This window comes from Eublepharis macularius, chromosome 12 (genome assembly GCF_028583425.1).
Source record: "Eublepharis macularius isolate TG4126 chromosome 12, MPM_Emac_v1.0, whole genome shotgun sequence".
NCBI lineage: Eukaryota > Metazoa > Chordata > Lepidosauria > Squamata > Eublepharidae > Eublepharis > Eublepharis macularius.
The window spans coordinates 22822467-22840405 of record NC_072801.1 but is presented as its reverse complement, the minus strand read 5'-3'; the positions used below and the strand labels follow the sequence as shown (position 1 = coordinate 22840405).

The 17939-nt window shown below is 43.7% G+C and overlaps 2 protein-coding genes across 2 annotated transcripts in view; one reads left to right on the top strand and one right to left on the bottom strand.

Moving 5' to 3' along the window:
• The first annotated feature begins 619 nt into the window (after positions 1 to 619).
• LOC129339070 (myosin light chain 4-like) lies at positions 620 to 1135 on the top strand. Its single transcript, XM_054993676.1, has one exon. It carries the CDS (start codon positions 620 to 622, stop codon positions 1133 to 1135), a length of 516 nt encoding a protein of 171 aa, XP_054849651.1.
• A 2215-nt stretch (positions 1136 to 3350) lies between these two features.
• Positions 3351 to 17939, bottom strand: part of FAM20C (FAM20C golgi associated secretory pathway kinase) — a 91077-nt gene continuing 76488 nt past the window's right edge. The window contains exons 6-10 of the mRNA XM_054995643.1: positions 11563 to 11743; positions 10377 to 10486; positions 9550 to 9631; positions 8588 to 8647; positions 3351 to 5778 (exon numbers count right to left, since the gene is read on the bottom strand). Coding sequence (XP_054851618.1) covers positions 5526 to 5778; positions 8588 to 8647; positions 9550 to 9631; positions 10377 to 10486; positions 11563 to 11743 — 686 coding nt within the window. The 3' untranslated portion in view covers positions 3351 to 5525. The remainder of the gene's footprint in view (positions 5779 to 8587; positions 8648 to 9549; positions 9632 to 10376; positions 10487 to 11562; positions 11744 to 17939) is intronic.

The following is a 17939-nucleotide window of genomic DNA, read 5'->3' as shown; positions in this document are numbered from 1 at the left end:
CAGAGCGTTCCACCAGGTTAGTTTGGAGATCACCAAGGAATTCCATAGTTGCCATGCAGAGGCAAGCAATGGTAAATCACTTGTCTCTGACCTTGTAAATCTTCTGGGGTCACCATAAGTTGGCTGTGATTTGACAGCACTATCTTCCACCATGTAAGAAATGTTTCGATATGGAGCCTTGATAGTTCCCCTTGTTCTTCCTGCAGTCCCAATAAACTTTTCCTACACGCCTATGAATTTTAATCCTTTCCAACCACCAAGAGTATGGCTGAGTAAAGCAGCACTTCCCCCTCTGTTTGTGCAGAACTTCCAAAAGGACACTGTGTTCCTTTGTGTTACTCTTCCTGAGTTCATAGATTTGTGATCTAATAAAGACTGACAGGCGCTTCAGAGCCGCTGAATCTTCTGTCACACATACAGGCAAAGGCGATCAGCTTGTCAAGCAAAGCAGCACACCATGGCCTAAATAAGGGTTGTTGCCAGGGACCATTCAAAATGAAATTTAATCCCAGATGTATCACCCAGTGCTTTTTTTCTGGGGGTACGCAGGGGTACACATACCCCTAAACGTTTTGTGAATCTGGCTGGAAACTGCAGGAAGATCCCAACTAGCTAAGTCATGAATATAAAGAGAGAGGATAATGAAGAACTCTGGCTGGGAGAGCAACCTCAGTACCCACGTATCGAGTTCAGTGCTGACCAGATTGAAGAGTTCAGGGAGGCCTTCGTGCTGTTCTCCCCACCTGGAGAGATGAAGATCACATACAGCCAATGTGGGGATGTGATGCGAGTCCTAGGGCAGAATCCAACCAATGCTGAGGTCCTGAGGGTGCTGGGGAAACCAAAGCCAGAAGAAATGAAGACAAAGATGATGGATTTTGAGACCTTCCTCCCAATGCTGCAGTATATTGCACAATCCAAGGACCAGGAGACTTCTGAGGATGTTGTGGAAGTGCTGCGTGCCTTTGACAAGAAAGGAAATGGCACCATCAAGGGGGCTGAACTGCGCTACATGCTTTCTACTGTAGGGGAGAAGATGACAGAAAGTGAGCTTGAGGAGCTAATGGCAGGGCAGGAAGACACCAATGGCTGTATCAACTATGCAGCTTTTATCAAGAAGATCATGTCTGATTAAAATGGGAATCCTCAGCGTACTTCCAGGTATCCGTTCTCCTACTCTTTAACATCAGCAGAAGATGCTCTTGTCAAAGAAATCTATGTAAACTATGCTGGAGCATTGTCTGTAGATAAAAGAACGCATGCTTTGGCACCAGTTTTAAATGTTAATTTATTTTTGTTTCCTTTTTTGCCTTCTGAAACAATCGATCCACTCAAATTAAAACATATGCACGCACGCACACACACAAAACAACAACAACAAAAAACAAAAAAAACATTTTGTGAATCTAACAGAAGAAAGTAAAAATTTTAAAATGTTGGAATTCCCGCTAAACCAACTCCGAACGTATAATTATGGATATTTATGTGATTTGTTAAGTTTTATGTAGCATATGTTGCAACAAAGATGTTTAGTTATACTTAAACTCACTAGGAGCGCTGTTCATCTTACAAAAAATGGAACGTCTTTGAGCATCGAACACGCCACCGAGATCGCTGGCATAATCGGTGATCGTTAGGGTGCAGACAAATACAAACAAGTCTTCTCTAAACCACTTGGAGCTCTGGTAGTTGGAATCTAGCACGGTGTTTGGTCAGTCTTGTTGCTACCCCCGATGGTGGCTAGAGATGGGCACAAACCTGGAAAAAACCAAACCATGTGGTTCGTGGTTCATCAAATTTCACAAACCACGAACCACAAGCTTTCATGAACCTGCCCCTGGTTCACAAACCGGTTCATTTGGTTCGTGAGAACATCACATCCAGGTCAAAAAAGCATCACTTCTGGGCCAGCAGAATGTCACTTCCGGGTCAGCAGAAGGTCTACAGGAAGTCCATCCCGTTGCCTAGGAAACTGATTGATTGGCACCAGGCTGTCTGCAGTGACGAACCAAAAAACAAACCAAACGAACTAGCCTAAAAGTTTGTGGTGGTTAGTCAGAAATGGGATCTGATCAGCCTGGTTCGTGCTTAATTTTGGTTCATATTTCGGTTCGTGCCCATCTCCAGTGGCGATCAATTTGTGTATTTGTGTACATTTTGCGCAAAGAGTGCAGAGAGTTTGTCTATACCAAAACTCTTTGGTTGTGCGTACGTTTCACTATAGAGGGGCTTGGTTGGCAATACCCATAATTCTCATCACTGACAGTCTTCTGACGTCATTTCCTTTCACGGTGTTTCCTGAGTCTCAGATGGAAGAGAGTGTTTAATCTGTGAAGTAGTATGGTGTTTTACTGATGAAAGTTTGGCCTATAACCTCATTGAGTGGCAGTATTTCAATATGAGTAGGAAAATTACTATTTTATATCATCACAGCCAGCAAAGAAGTGTAAAGTGATTGATGACTCTGTAAAAACAAAAGATGTGACAACGGTGCAGTGTGATACAGCGTCTGCTGAAGACCATGTGGAGAAGAGTGGGTACACGGCCCCGTCTTCTGTTGACCACGTGAAGAGTGAGCATGTTCTTGGTAATTTTGTCCATTGACTGCATTTTTCCGATTTGAACTATAAAATGAGTCAGAGTACCCCTAAACATTTTTTTTTTAGAAAAAAAGCACTGGTATCACCAATCCTTGGGCTTTATATTGGGAGCGACCAAAGGCTTGATCTGTGTCCAGGGTCCCTAGTAGGTTGGATGTTTACTATATCAGATTTCAATGAAAAAGCAGCCACGATAATTAAGAGTGGTTTGAAACATGCACAGAATGTCTTTCCTTCCAGGAACTGTTTCTAACTGATGTAGTAAACTATTAGTTTCCCCTCTAAGATCAGCAAGACATACACCGTTATCCTTTCGCCTCCCTACCATACTAACACAACATCCCAGTGAAGTATGTTAGGATGAGAGATACAAAATAATCAAAACCTCTTTCACAATGTTCATCAGGAGGCAAGATGGACTGTTCTTTATTAATACCTACCTTGCCTCTGAGTAAGCAGGTACCAGACATGGCTTCCTGAGGGGATCTTATATTAGGAGAAGGGTTTTCTTCAGAAGGTACATAGGGGCTATTTTGATTAAATGCACCTCTACACCCAAAAAACTGCCTGCTCAATGAAGAATTAGGAAAACTTGATTTGGCACTGAATGTTGACTTAGATGATTATTCGTTTTCTTCAAGTCACTCCTCCAGTTCCCATGAAGCCTTACTATAAGGCGGGTGTGCCTGTTCGTAGTATGGTGAGGCAAGAATGACGTTAATGTAGACAGTCCGGCTACACATTTTGCCATATCTTTATTGCACTGGGACCACATTGCAAACAAATCCACAGAAAAAAAATGCTGCAAAAGTAAATCTATTGCTGCTGAAAGCAGCTATTTTTGTCTCCCTCATTTTTTTTAAACTTGTTATATGTATATATTTACACAAAAACTATCAAAAGCAAAGTCGGGAAAGCAGCAGCCCTGCTACGACTGTCTAGAAAGATAAGAGCTGCAGCTTCCTTCTGGATAAATAGTACAATTTGTTGTTTATTTTACATCACTTTGTAAAACCACATTCAAGTATTCCCTGTCAATGCGCAAATTATCAGCATCCTCTTCCAACTAGGTTCACCGTAATTTTGTTTGTGTCTGTCTGGATTTCCTCCCCCCCCCCTCCTGCTTTTGCTTTGAAGAAAGAGTTCGAGACGTCATCTTTCTTGAAACACTGAGTAGGTGTGGGGAGAGAGCGCAATTTAAATTAGATACAGAGGAAGATAGAACTTGAAGGTTAACACAGGACATGACAAGTTGGTGGTATACACAACAACAAAAAGAACATGATTTGCTTCTCTTCAGGATGGTTTGCTTTTGGATTCAGGTGGTGGAACGCTTCCTCCATTTCACAAAACTTTGTTGAAAAGTACAGATGAGCACATTTCCCCCATTCCGTGCCTTTATTTCTCCGCAAAATTCTCTTTCTGTTGCATTCCACTACACCTTAAGTGTGATTTAAACTAAGAACATTCACAAAAATTAATTCTAGAACTGAGTATGGGCAGTTTGCCCAGACATTTGCATATCCTCCCCCTTTGGTATTACCAATGCACACATTTGCATTAGTAAAACATTACAAAAAAGCAATCTTTGCACAATAACAGGTCTGACTGCATCAAGATTCATCGTAGCTGGTGTTTTTTGGTCCTGTGTAGCTGGTAAAACACTGCTCCAAAACAATCATAGTGCTGTTCCATATTGAAATGTACCACCATTGCTTTTCTTTTTTGACTGTGGTGTTTTATCAATGCATGTTATAGAATAAACAATGCCTACCAACTGAAAGCTGCAGTCGTCCATGCATGTGCAGCACTCTGTAGAACATTCAAAAATTAAAAAAACGAAACAATGGGCAGTTCCTAATGCATCGGCTCCACTTCAGAAACAAGACCAAGTAATTTGGACCTCTGAAATCTGAGGATCAAATCAGAGGATAATTTCAAAAGCATCTCTACTGAAAACTAGCATGTCAAAGATAATCATTCAAGGCCAGCCTTTTCCTTGACATACTGATTTTCTACATGCATGCTATTTGGAGATGGCTGAGTGTTCAGCCGTTGGTTCCCCCCGGCCTACATTCTGTAATGATACAGTCCCGGAAGGGCTATAACAGTGTTGACTAGCTTTATATGGGTTTTCCTCTAGAATATATAATGAGCCATGAAAATGACTCCATTCCTCTTTTTCTTAGAATTTGGTAGGTAGGTTTGCATTTTCCCCTGTTGCTATCTCATATATAAATACAAAATATTAAATAAAGATCTGCTTTCTGTACAAAACCAAAAAAGGGTGCAATTTGCCAGAAGGCCAATGTTGCTCATTAGCAACCTCAAATATCTTCCAAACCTGGTTTCGGGAACTTATTTAAGAGCACGACAATCAATTTCTTTTCACAGTCGCATAACCCTTGGGTGGCCCAGTTATATCCACTTTAATGTCCTGTAAACCCTTCCCAAAGTTGGTGGTAAGCTCCAGCTGTGTGCCGTTTATCTCTTTGTGTGTGTGAATGTGTGTGTGTAAGAAAGGGTAAGTCTGAACTGCTACATCACGGTGTGGTAGGGCTTGCCAGAAGCTCCATGCACAAATGTGTAATCCAATGCTGTGATGGGCAACTGGAGGAAATCTTTTGATGCCAACGAGACACAAGGCTTTATGAAGGCCACGACAACTGTGAAGCCCTTCATGGAAATTCCCCACTGACCACTCAATTGGGTTCAGCTGGTTATATGCACCTCAGAGGCTGCAAGCTCCCCCCCTCAACCTAATCTTTCGCAAAGTCTATCCCTTAGCTATTTTGAGAACAATTATTATCGCATTTCTGAATTCACTGAATTCACGAAGTGGCATACACAGCCTTTCCCAAGACTGTTTTGTTTCTTTTTCTTCTTCTTTTACAGAGCTTGTAAAAATGTGGTCCTGTGATTTCACTACCTCTTGGTTGTAATAGTGTTAATGTCAGTGAAAAAGTCAGTTTCCACCACATTATTGTACCCATCTTTTTCTATACAGTCACCAATGGCCTTGAGCACTATCCGGAGCCTTCGGTCCATGGCTTCCAGGTGCAACTTATACAAAATGGGTGCGATTTTGTCTTTCAGCAAAGATTCTTCCATCAGGTGACTGAGTTTGAATTCTTCCTTGGCTAGCAACTGCAATCTCTGATAGGTAGATTTCCTTATTCTAGAAAAGAAAGGAAAAAAAGAGGTCATTTGAAGATAGGCACATTTCAGGTATTGCGAGTAGAGATGGGCACAAACCAGAAAAAAACAGATGCAGAGGAGTTAGCCGTGTTAGTCTGTGGTAGCAAAATCAAAAAGAGTCCAGTAGCACCTTTAAGACTAACCAATTTTATTGTAGCATAAGCTTTCGAGAATCGTTTTCGTCATCAGATGCATGGTACAGAAAACCATGCATCTGTACCATGCATCTGACGAAGAGAACTTGATTCTCGAAAGCTTATGCTACAATAAAATCAGAAAAAAACAAACCATGTGGTTCGTGGTTCGTTACGTTTCATGTTTCATGAACCATGAACTTTCATGAACCTGCCCCGATTCGCGAATCGGTCCGTTTGGTTCACGAAAACGTCACTTCCAGGCCAGCAAGCCACCACTTCCAGGTCGCAAAACAACAAGGCAATCCCCGGTAAGGATCAACAGCAGAAAAGTGGAAAACCACCCGGGAAGTGAGAAAATATATCTATATTGTAGGACAATAGCAATGTAATGTATTCAATAATAGTACAGCGTGCAAAAGTGCATCCTTTGAATCTGTCCAAACAGGGGACTCAATGCCCCACTCCAGCAGTTTCAGGAACAGGGCAATTGTCCAATGGGTGGATCAATTTGTATAATAAACTGCATTCTGTACTTTCTTTTCTTTTCTTTCAGGTATCTTCTCACATTTCCATATGAGGATCCAACAACAACAGCTCAAACTGCAGCCAGCTAAGTGGCAGATTTCGTCAAACGACTTCCTCAGGAGCTGGAGGATCATAACACCTGAAACTATAAATTCATTTTCACCACACCCACGGAATGACACGAAAGCGAAGGCTCATGTTATAGAAATTGATCCACCCATTGGACAATTGCCTTGTTCCTGAAACTGCTGGAGTGGGGCATTGAGTCCCCTGTTTGGACAGATTCAAAGGATTTTGGACATATTAGGAATGTTATTATGAATGTATGAATGCACTTTTGCACACTGTACTATTATTGAATACATTACATTGCTATTGTCCTACAATATAGATATATTTTCTCACTTCCCGGGTGGTTTTCCACTTTTCTGGTGTTGACCACTTCCAGGTCAGCAGAAGGTCACTTCCGGGTCAGCAGAAGGTCTGCAGAAATCCCATCCCCCGTTGTCTAGGAAACTGGTCAGCACCAAACTGCCTGCAGTGGCAAACTGAAAAATGAACTAAACGAACCTCCCTAAAGTTTGTGGCGGTTCGTCAGAAATGGGCTCTGACGAACTGCCGGTTCGTGAACCACAAACCGGCCTGGTGCATGCCAAATTTTGGTTCGTATTTCAGTTCGTGCCCATCTCTACTTGGGAGACCTCTGGGCCTCCATCTGCATTATCCACCACAACTTGGTGGGGTAAAAATGCCCAGGATTCAGAAAAAAACTGGTTTTACCAAAGAGCCCAGTCTGAATCCTAGAGTGTCATGTTGATGATATGATGTTACATCTGTGTATTTGCCAGAAGTGATGTTGCATAGTTGGTGCAATGTTGTTCCTCCTGTCCAGGCCCTTCCCTGCCCAACTGATTGCTAGTCTCCTACCTCTAACTAAACCTAATTTGTGTTTAAGTGCTAAAGCCTACTCCTGAGGCCCTCAGCAGGAGGAGACAGGGTGGTTTAAACCCTTTCCTCATTCCCTGAAACATTTCTTGTGCCTTTTTTCTCATACAAAAAAAAATAGCGTGGTGGAGTTGCAAATTTGCTCAATGACTTTGGGACAATTTGATCCTCATAAAAATTTTAAAAAACCCTACCTCACCATTGTCATTCTCCAGTAATCAACATCAGCTTATCTACTTTATGGTCTAGTAAAGAGCTGCTGACCTTTCCTCTACAGTGCTCCTTTGATAACATGTTCGAGAAGGGAATTTTTGTGGTTATGGAAAACAAAATTCCAGCAATTAAAACATAAATAAAAGGTAATAATACACTCACATGTTTCACACATGAGCATCAGACTCAGCAAGGATACAAAGAAAAGATGCATACACACTATCTCTCAACACTATATCCTAACTGATGTTTCGTTAGGTTAGGGAATTTACTATTGCAGTTATAGCATTAAAATGTCCTTCATTACTTTAAAATCTTTGTCCAGGCTGCCTGTCCATCATAGTTCCATGTGGTAATGATTACTGTAAAGTTGGATCCCAGGTGTAAGAGCAACTTAATGTAAGATGCCCCCAAATGGAGTGAGCCGGAATCTCCTTTCTCTCTTGCGTTCAGAGAATTTATCTCTTAGCATAAAGATTTTTGATTTCCTTTTGGAGACAAATGGGGGGTGCAGCTCCAAACACTGGAATATTTTGGAGTGAATTCTAGGGTGGAGGGCATTTCTGAACAGCTACCTTTCTATCTACTCAAGGGGCCTAATCCTTAAAACGTTTATTTATTTATTATTTATTTATTTATTTAATTGAATTTTTATACCGCCCATCTCCCGAAGGACTCAGGGCGGTGTACAACCAAAATAAAACATACAAATATAAAACAGTAAGAATATAAAATATAAACATATTGGATAATTTAACTCAAAACAGGACAACTCAGTTAAAACACATTTAGGCCAGCCCCGCTTGTTGGAATAATAACGTCTTAAGGGCACGGCGAAAGGTAGCCTGATTCATGCCACCAAATTGTGCCCCACTGTTTGTTTTATTTAATCACAACATTTTTCATCTGCCCTTTTTCCAACAAAAGAATGCCAGGTGGACTTTACCAACTGCATCATGGCCAGCTTACCTGCAGCACTGGTTCAAAGGCACCAATATGGAGAGCTCATCATGGGAATATTTACCAAACCTTTTGGTGGGGAAGAAAGGAAAAGGAAGAATCACCAGGAATGCGTTTTGATGTGTGTTGCTACAGCTTTGCAAATTCCTTTCTCTCCATGGGAGGCAGAGTATGCAGAATTTTGCTAATGCTCCCTGCCCTCCTACAAGCATTCTTTTGCCCATTTCATCATCTAGTACAGGGGTCCCCAACACGGTGCCCATGGGCACCATAGTGCCCACCAACACCTTATTTGGTTCCCACTGTTTTTAGAAAGTGGGTGTGACCAGGTGGGCATCTCATGCAGCATGGCTTTTGATTGGCCACTGGAAATTGGACTGGCTGTGCAGATAAAAATAAGATCACTTTGGCGGCAGCTGCCACCACAGTATTGCTTTTATTCTCTTCCTCACTCCTTTTTTCTAGTGTATTTTTAAAATCACTCCTCTTCCCCCCTGCACTTGAACTTCCTCTGTGTGTGTGTGGCTCCACCTCCCATGGCAGCCATTTTGTTGTTGGTTCTGCCTTTCAAGGCAGCCATTTTGTGGTTGTGCCCACTCTGGGTCAGAATTCCAAAGGTGCCTACAGGCTCCAAAAGGCTGAGCCCCTCAATCTAATGGGAGCTAGTAGGTGTATACTTAATCTAGCCACTATAGGATGATAACTAAGAAGGTATATCACAGTAGTAGAGCAGCATTGAGCAGAGGTTAGTGTCAACGTAGCAGCTGGGAGACCCAGACTGAGGGGAGAAATTAATGAACTATAGGAAAATGGACATCAGCTGTGATTGATTTATTAGATTTTTAGCCTGCCCTCCCCACAAGCAGGATCAGGGCAGATCGAGCTGTGGGGTCAAGCTTGCCCATGTTTAGTTATAGCCTGCATTTGAGATCCCCACCCTTGGACATACTTTTAACAAATAAACAAATTACCCTCTTCCATTATCTAAGTGGATAATAAATGTTTCATTTCCAAACTTCTCAAAGGTTTCATAGTGGTGTCGATCCATGTTGCCTACAAAGAAAAACAGGAGTATGGAAATACCAGCATTTATAAAAAGTGGCTTTTAAGATCAAAAAAGCAGCAGAGCAGAGATACTTTAGAAGCTTCAGGCTTATGTCATGGACAAATTAGAGCACAATCAAAGGACACACTTTTTTTTTAGTAAGTGGGAAAAGCTGTGTTGTGCACTCTTCACCAGAAAATACAGGCCATTTCTGTATTTAGAAAAGGCACGAAGATAAAGATACATCAACAGATAGATTGTAACTGAAGTGTCTTTAAAATAAAGACAGGTAACTGGAGGACCAAGAGAATTCTAGCATACCAGTGGTGCTTATGATTGAAACTTTATTCAACGTCCCTGCATACAGAAAGCTACCATGCCAGGGAGAAAGGTTCCAGCTGAACCTTTGCCCTGAGATGTTAGTTTTCTATGTGGATGAAATATTTTTGTGTGTATGGAGGAGCATTCAGCCATGCATTCAATGACTTTCACTGGCCCTGCCTCTGTGACTAACAGCTGACTGACAGACTGTAAGGTTTTCCCCCCATGGGGTTAAAGCGAGGGGAAGAGCAGCTTTGTTTGCTTAATTTCTACATGCCAGGCTGCTATTAGGAACAAGTTTCCTAAAAATATTGAGACTGCAGGGGAAGTCACAACAATTTTGCCTCCCCTTTCACTGTTCTGCCAGTAAATCTGCTCTGGGCTAGGATTGGGGGATTAAAACAACTTCCTTTTAAGAGAAGACAAATGTACCCATGAGAAAATCAAAAATGGTCATATCCATTATGTCCAAAATCCGGGTTCCAGTGTCGTACGGTGGGGTTTGTTTGACTTCTTCGCAATAGTCTGGATCAACCTCCCATCTAGAAAAGGAAACAGAGGTAGGAAATTTAGCTGTTCACGTGCAGCAATATTTCCGTTTTCACTCCTTGATGCACGAGTACTGTTCTTGAGCCCAAAGCACACGTAAGAAAACCAGGTGTATGCACTAACTGCAGTGATACAGGGCAGTGTTAATACAGGGCCCAGAGTGGTATGGTGATTACAGTGTTAGATTAGGACCGGAGAGACCCAAATTCAAAACCTCCCTCTGCTGCCGAACTCTCTGGGTGACTCTCTCAGACTAGCCTCTCTCACAGTACTATTGTGGGACTGTTTAAATCTTTGCTGTGCTGCAAAGTCCATTGTCAGCTTTTTCTGCACAGAGTTTTCCTCTCCCTTAAACACAGTATCATTTGCTGATTTCTGCTCTCCTTTAAAAAAAAAATCTGCTGCAAAACAAAAAAATCCACTGGAAAAAATGGGGAAAACTTGAAGAAAAGTCAGGAGAGCAACAACCAATACTTTGTGTTGGGAAGGGAGAAAAAAGATGCAGTTACGATGTTGAGCCAAAGCAAAAATCCGGTGTAGAAATGACCAGTCTGACCCAGACTGATAGGCAACTGTGTGTCAGAATAGACTGGGCTAAATCTCCTCTTTTTCCTTCTCTGTCAGACTATGGGCCAAACTGGACATTATGGTTTCCACGGGTCTAACCCGTGGATGCCAATGCCATACTGGTGAAGAATTAGGCCATTTAAAAATGCCAGAAGGGCCTAATCCTGATTGGGGCTGCAGTGCAGCAAGGCCAGGTGATCATGTTTCCTCTCCTTGGGTCTTTCAAATGCTGAAACAGCCCCCCCCGTTGGACCCATAGATGTCATAATACCTAGTCTGGCCCTACATCTCTCAGACAGCAGTGCTCCCAGCTCTGTTGCTTATTGCCACTGCTCCATTTAAGAACACAGCAGCAGGATCAAAAGGTCTACTAAAAGCCAAGAGATGGCCAACAGCAAAGATCACCGCCGTGTCTGAATTATAAAACAGCAAGCAATTCATCGCCTGCTTGCACACCACTTGACTGTTGAGGTGTCAACGCATCTTCAGTTTCAATACTCACTCTGCTTTCTTGCGTTTGTGGTAGGAGCGTCTCCAGGGATTCCTCCAGGTTTTCCGTTTTGCTAAAGACAGATCTGGCAGAAACGCAGCCAGGGAGCCTTCGATCTGGTCAGGCTTCCCGCAAAGGGCGTGCTCCGTTGAGCAATAGTAGGAACACTCACCATAGAAACAAATGTTGTTGGCTGCAGGAAAGAAGGGAAACATCCTTCTTGACTTTGGGGTGAAGGGACATACTGATAAACATGAAAGATCTAGTGTTATAGTTTTATCAGTACCAAATGGAAGGGCAGTGTTGGAATGCAGCTCGGCTTCAAGATAGCTATGCATGCTCAGGTTTGCTCCAGAATTAATCAGGACAGGAGGTAAAACTGATTAATCTCTCAGACAAATTAATCCAAACTCTGGATTCAATCCCGGGAAGACCCAAGACCTGCCATCTTTCTCCTTTCCATAGTAAATTCTCATAAAGTAGTATATCGTAAATGTTGTTACTAGCCTTTCCCCAGAATCCCATTTACCGTAATCACTAAAGACTTATCAGCAGATAAAAAACAGGTTTTATTAGCAAAAGTACTGTGGAATGAAGTTTACTTGCCCACCAGTGTAGCTCATAGATTCCTTCAGGGCTAGATGGGAAGGCTCAAAGAACCTTGGAAAAGGGCATTCATGCCTGTCCTTGAATGTGTCTAGCTGTGCAAGCCTGTGCAGTTACTCCAGTCTAAGCCTACTGACCTCAGTTGACTTGGCCTAGAGTAACTCTATGTAGGACTGAACTGACAAGAGATTATATATGTATGTATATACATGTTGTTAAAAGCCCCGTGGTGCAGAGTGGTAAGCTGCAGCACTGCAGTCCAAGTTCTGCTCATGACCTGAGTTCAATCCTGGTGGAAGCCGGGTTCAGATAACCGGCTCAAGTTTGACTCAGCCTTCCATCCTTCTGAGGTCGGCAAAATGAGTACCCAGGTTCCTGGGGGCAGGGCCGGATCTACAGTTGCCAGCGCCCAGGGCAACTGAAGTCCGGCCATGCGCTCCCGGCGCTGCGTGACGATGTCACTTCTGTGATGTCATCATGCAGGGTGGTGCATGCTGTCCCATGGCAAGCCGGCTGTCCTGGCGCACTGCGGAGCTGGCAGAGGCAGCGCGAGTGGCTGGGAGGCCACCTGTGCCATTTGCCTGCCCCGCAGGACAGGGGGAGGCTGGCTTGCCGTGCACCCCCTGTCCTGCGAGGCAGGTGAATGGTGCGGGCAGCCTCCCAGCCACCCGCACTGACTTTCGCCTGCCCCGCAGGACAGGGGGTGCACGGGAAGCCTGTCCTGCTGCCTGCACGCTCCCGGGGCTGGCAGCTGTGCCTGGTGCCCCCTCTTTGGCGGCGCCGGGGGCAGACTACCCCCCCTGCTCCCCTGTTGATCTGGCCCTGCCTGGGGGTAAAGTGTAGATGACTGGTGAAGGCAATGGCAAACTACTCCGTAAAAAGTCTGCCAAGAAAACATCGTGATGCGACATCCCCCCATGGGTCAGTAATGACTTGGTGCTTGCACCTTTACCTTTATATGCTGTCAAGTCACAACCAACTTATGGTGATCTTAGCAAGGGGCTTTTAAGGAAAATGAGAAGCAGAGGTGGTTTGTCATTGCCTTACTCTATAGAGTCTCCCTTGTTAGGCCCCCTTCCAAGAGCTCAACCTGTTTAGCTTCCGAGATCAGGCTGTACCATGCTTTTCCTCTGACAAGATAATAGAATGTACTTAACTTTGCAGGACTGCTGTATTGTACCCTACTAAACAGACCTGCAGAGACGAGCTTGTTTTACAAGGGAATAGGAGTTTGTTGCTTTTATAGACCTATATCTATATAATCTCCGGTACAAAATTCTGCATTTGTACACAACTTCTTCCATTAGTCAACTTCCACAATAAAAACAAACAAAACCAAAAATCCCCCCGGAGTTGTGACATAATTTCGTCAAAAGCACTGCTTCTATGAATGCTCCTCAAACTATCTTCATATATTCAACTGGTAACAGGAGTGCACCCTGCTCTTTTACAAGCAACAACTAAGCAAAAACTCCATCCCTGTGGGAATGCATAGGAGGGCTCAACGTTGAACCACTGAAAGAAACCAGATTACTGGGAAAGGAAACCATGAAATGTTCCCCATCTTCGATGTTTCCTTAGGATGTGCTTAAAAGTGTATGTCGAATATAAATTGCAGGGGATGAGTAAGTGTTCCCTATTTCATTTCTTTTTATGTTTGTTTCTGGTTTTGCCAGTGGTTTTGGCTTTTTGCTGTCACTTCCGTAAATGGTCTGTGCTGTGGAGGCACAGCAGTGTAGTTGTTGTATGCAATTTATACATACAATGTATGTTGTTTATATGCACGAACTGCACACAGGGCTGCTTTATTGGCTCACAAATAACACTGAAGAATGTATCCATTTTAGAGGGTGGGGGAACTTGGTGTAAGGAAATGACACAGAAATAAAGGATTATGGGTTTGAGGTGTGCAAGGGCGAAGCAAATCAAAACATGGATTTCAGGTCAATGAAGCTGGAGAGAAAAATGAAAGTCTTCCCTAACAAATAAAACACTCAGCCCTTAGCTCTCCTTCTGTGGGGTGTGTGTGTGAAACACTGTTGTTTATTATGAAAGTCTCTCTAACACATATGAAGCTGCCTTACATCACTGGGCCCATCTAGGTCAGTATTATCTACTCTCAGAGTTTCTCCAAGATCTCAGGAGGAGGGCTTCCATATCCCTTCTATCTGATCCATTTTATCTGCAGATGCTGGGAACTGAACATGGGACCTACTGCATGCAAAGCAGAGGCTTTTCCACTGAGCCACAGCCCCAACCCCCTCTCCATACATAAATATATTTTGAGTTTTTGCACATCCAAGGTCAAATTGGGCAGCTGAGACAGGCAGTTTCACTCTGCACATGCTCAGAACTTGATTACCTCTGTCCCTTAACTGTCTTTGGTAGCTGAAATAGACTTGAGACCCCCCCACAAATGGCATTGTAGGAGATACACCCATGGCCTAGCTCTCTCTGCCATCCAATCTTCACCACTGCCGCTGCCCCCTCTACAACTGCAATCATGCACATGCCGAAAACGTTCATGCGCCAACATATTACTGGCAAATTTAAAACTTGGAGGAAGCTTGCAATTCATGGCTCCAATAGATTCTGAGTGGAGGAATATTTGCTCATCGCCACACCATAACATCAGAAAACAGGTGGGAGGTGAGAGAAAAACTGTGTTTATTGCTGCATAAATGGACACAACCATCCTCTTTATCTTCTGGCCAGCAGGGCTGCTGATGCTACCCATATATTTAGCCAACCTTTTGCTATTTCAAAACCAACAGCAATCTACAATGCATACTGAAGAAACGTGAAAAGATCTTAATCTATCTGTCCTGAGTAACTGGTACAGATAAGAGGTTTTTTTTTTAACTTACTGGGGAAAGAGGGAGGGTAAAAATCTATAACCCTCTGTGATTGGTTAACAGGAACAAAAGCCCAAGTACTTTCCAGCTATGTAACATTGATTACAGTCAATGACTGTTTCAGTTCCTCAGAAAACTCTGGCCGGGCATTGTTAATATGTCTCTTTTTGCTAGTAAATTACCACTCATTCGTTAGAGGCCTGGAGTTACAGCGGTCTGCCCGACCGCAAAAGGATGTATAAATGCAGTTAAATAATTACTGACCTATTTCCATTCTTCACATTCTGTTCAAAGTGCTCTCTCTCTCTCTCTCTTTGTGGAAGAGAGCAATGTGTAATTGACTGACCTTGTTTCTCTCTGCTTTCTGGCCAGACTTCCCCAAAGAACAAATTAATAACCTGTCCTACAGAAAATAATTCTGGGACAAAACCAGCTCCGGCAATTATTCACGCCCCCACCCCCAGGAAACCCCCTGGCCACAGTTCCACAGAAGAAATTCAACTAATGGCTGCATTTGAGAGGGTATCTTCTAATGCTGGTCTCATTTTTCTAGGGTGGGTGGACAGCCATCAAAGAACGTCTGCTATTAAAGAAAGCCTTGCTTATTTCTGACCACTTAAGTAGCTGTCCAAACAAGAACTCCTTAGGGCGGGATTCGATGCAACTAAAAACTTGGCACATGGTGGGTCGCCGGCAGAGCATTGCTTTGGTATGTGGAAGACCCCAGTGTCCACCTCTGGTGAAAAGATCTCTGGTTAGGGAGGTCAGGGCTTTTTTTCAGCTGGAATGTGGTGGAATGGAGTTCCGGAACCTCTTGAAAATGGCCACATGGCTGGTGGCCCCGCCCCCTGATCTCCAGACAGAAGGGAGCTGAGATTGCCCTCCTCGCCAGTGGCGCGGAGGGCAATCTCAACTCCCTCTGTCTGGAGATCAGGGGGCGGGGCCACCAGCCATGTGACCATTTTCTCCAAGGGCAACCCACTGAGTTCCACCACCTCTTTTCCCAGAAAAAAAGCCCTGAGGGAGGTTGTTCTCGGCCAGTGACCCTGGACACTCATTGCCTGTCTGAACAGACAATGTGGAGCTGGATGGAAAAGGTTAGAGGCCCAAAGGTAATAATAGCTAGATATGCTGGGGCCCATCCTTTAAAATGACTCCCCCAGCTCCCCCACCCCTTTTCAACCCTGCATTGCTCCATTTAGTGTTGAAACAGATATTATGTCTTGTGCTCTTCCAGTGAGCTGTAGTGCAACTCCCCTGCATTTTCTTAGAGGACTGGGAAATTCTTGAAAATGTTGGGTGCAGCCTGGGAAGGGCAGAATTTGAGGAGGGACCTTAGCAGGGTATAATGCCATAAAGTCCACCTTCCAAAGCAGCCATTTCCTCTAAGGGAGCAAATCTCTGTCTCCTAGAGATCAGTTGTAATTCCAGGAGATCTCTAGGCTACAGCTGGAGGTTGGCCATATTCGAGCTGGTCTGGGAGTGCTCTGAAGGCTTGTTTTGTTTTTCACAGGAGGAAGACAGCCAGAGCTCAAATAGTGAAATTTTTCCTACCATGGGCTGCGCAGCCCAGAATACGAGACCTCTTCTAAATCTCTGCAGCACCTAAAGGCTAAGCCTTGCCCACCCACCCCCTTAAAAAGTATTCCCTCCCTTTGTGTCTCCAGTTCCTACCTGAACTACCCAAGAAGCTTAAAACAAGAGAAGTAAAGAAAATTTACTGCCTGTAGAGACTGGAGGCTCTCCCCCCATCCTTATATAGTTCTAGACATACATAGAAAAAGTTCCTATCTTTTGTTAGTAAGATGAATCCAATTACGTATTTTGACTGACTGTAAATTGGGCTTTGCTTAAGAAGGAGGCATTGAAATGAGAACAAACTACTTCCTATGCCCCTTTTCAACCAGTCAGCTGTTATTAAAGAAGGCACGTGAGCTGTCTAAGGTCTTCCCCATCAATGGGCAGGTCCTATCAATTCTCCCAAGGTGGGCCCCAATTATGATGCAGTTGAAAAACAGCAGAAGATTCAGTCAGTCCTGTGGGGAACTGAAAGCAGTGAAGTCTACCTTGCCTAAGAAGGGCAAAAGAGGACATAGGAGTGGGATTTCAGTGGGATCTTCTCCAGATCCTGGGCAAAGCACCTCCAGTGGCCACTGGTCAATAATGAAACCCCCTCTCTGTTGATGTTTTCTCGTTCAAAGTCTTGCAAGAGTTATTCAGCATTCGCACAGGAGAAAACATTGGTCAGTATGGGGAGAGGGAGGATGGGCAGACTATTATTGTTTCAAAATTCCTGTATCAATTGGATCTGTGAACAAATCAGGCCTTGCCCTTGAGTGTAGAAGATCTGTCAAAACACAAGGGAAGAACAGTGGAGTGACAAGCTTACTAGAGCATGTGGACTCACCAGCTCACTACTGTCACATGAGGTCACACGAATCCGCCTTGTTCTGAATCAGACCATGGGTCCATTGACATCAGAATTACTTACTCCGCCTGGTTGTGGCTCTCCACGGTCTCAGGCAGAGATCTTTCACATCACCTACTACAACATCCTTTTTTAACTGGAGAGAACAGGAATTGAACCGGGGACCTTCTGAATGCCAAGCAAATGCTCTACTCTCGATCCACGGCTTCTCCCAACTTGGAATCCCTTGCCTAACTTTCCAGGCCCGGGATGATAAGGCCTCCAGAATTTTGTTCCCCTAGTCTCCCAGTCCCCTCATTTCAGGGATGGATACAACACCGAGGAGTTTTGCTTGTGGCATTTTATCTTTAAAAGAAGTGCAAGCAGAAGATCCAGGAACTGCTTTTCCTCCTTTCATTGACCGAAGACCTGATTATATGACTTTGAAAGAATGGCACAGATGGTAGTGATATGAGCAAAGCCCCCTCCTGCTTTTTAATTGCCAAACTGGAGAGGTTTAT

What these genes read in the sequence shown, in the direction of transcription:
- LOC129339070 (XM_054993676.1), top strand. Translation starts at nt 620, where the DNA reads ATGAATATAAAGAGAGAGGATAATGAAGAACTCTGGCTGGGAGAGCAA.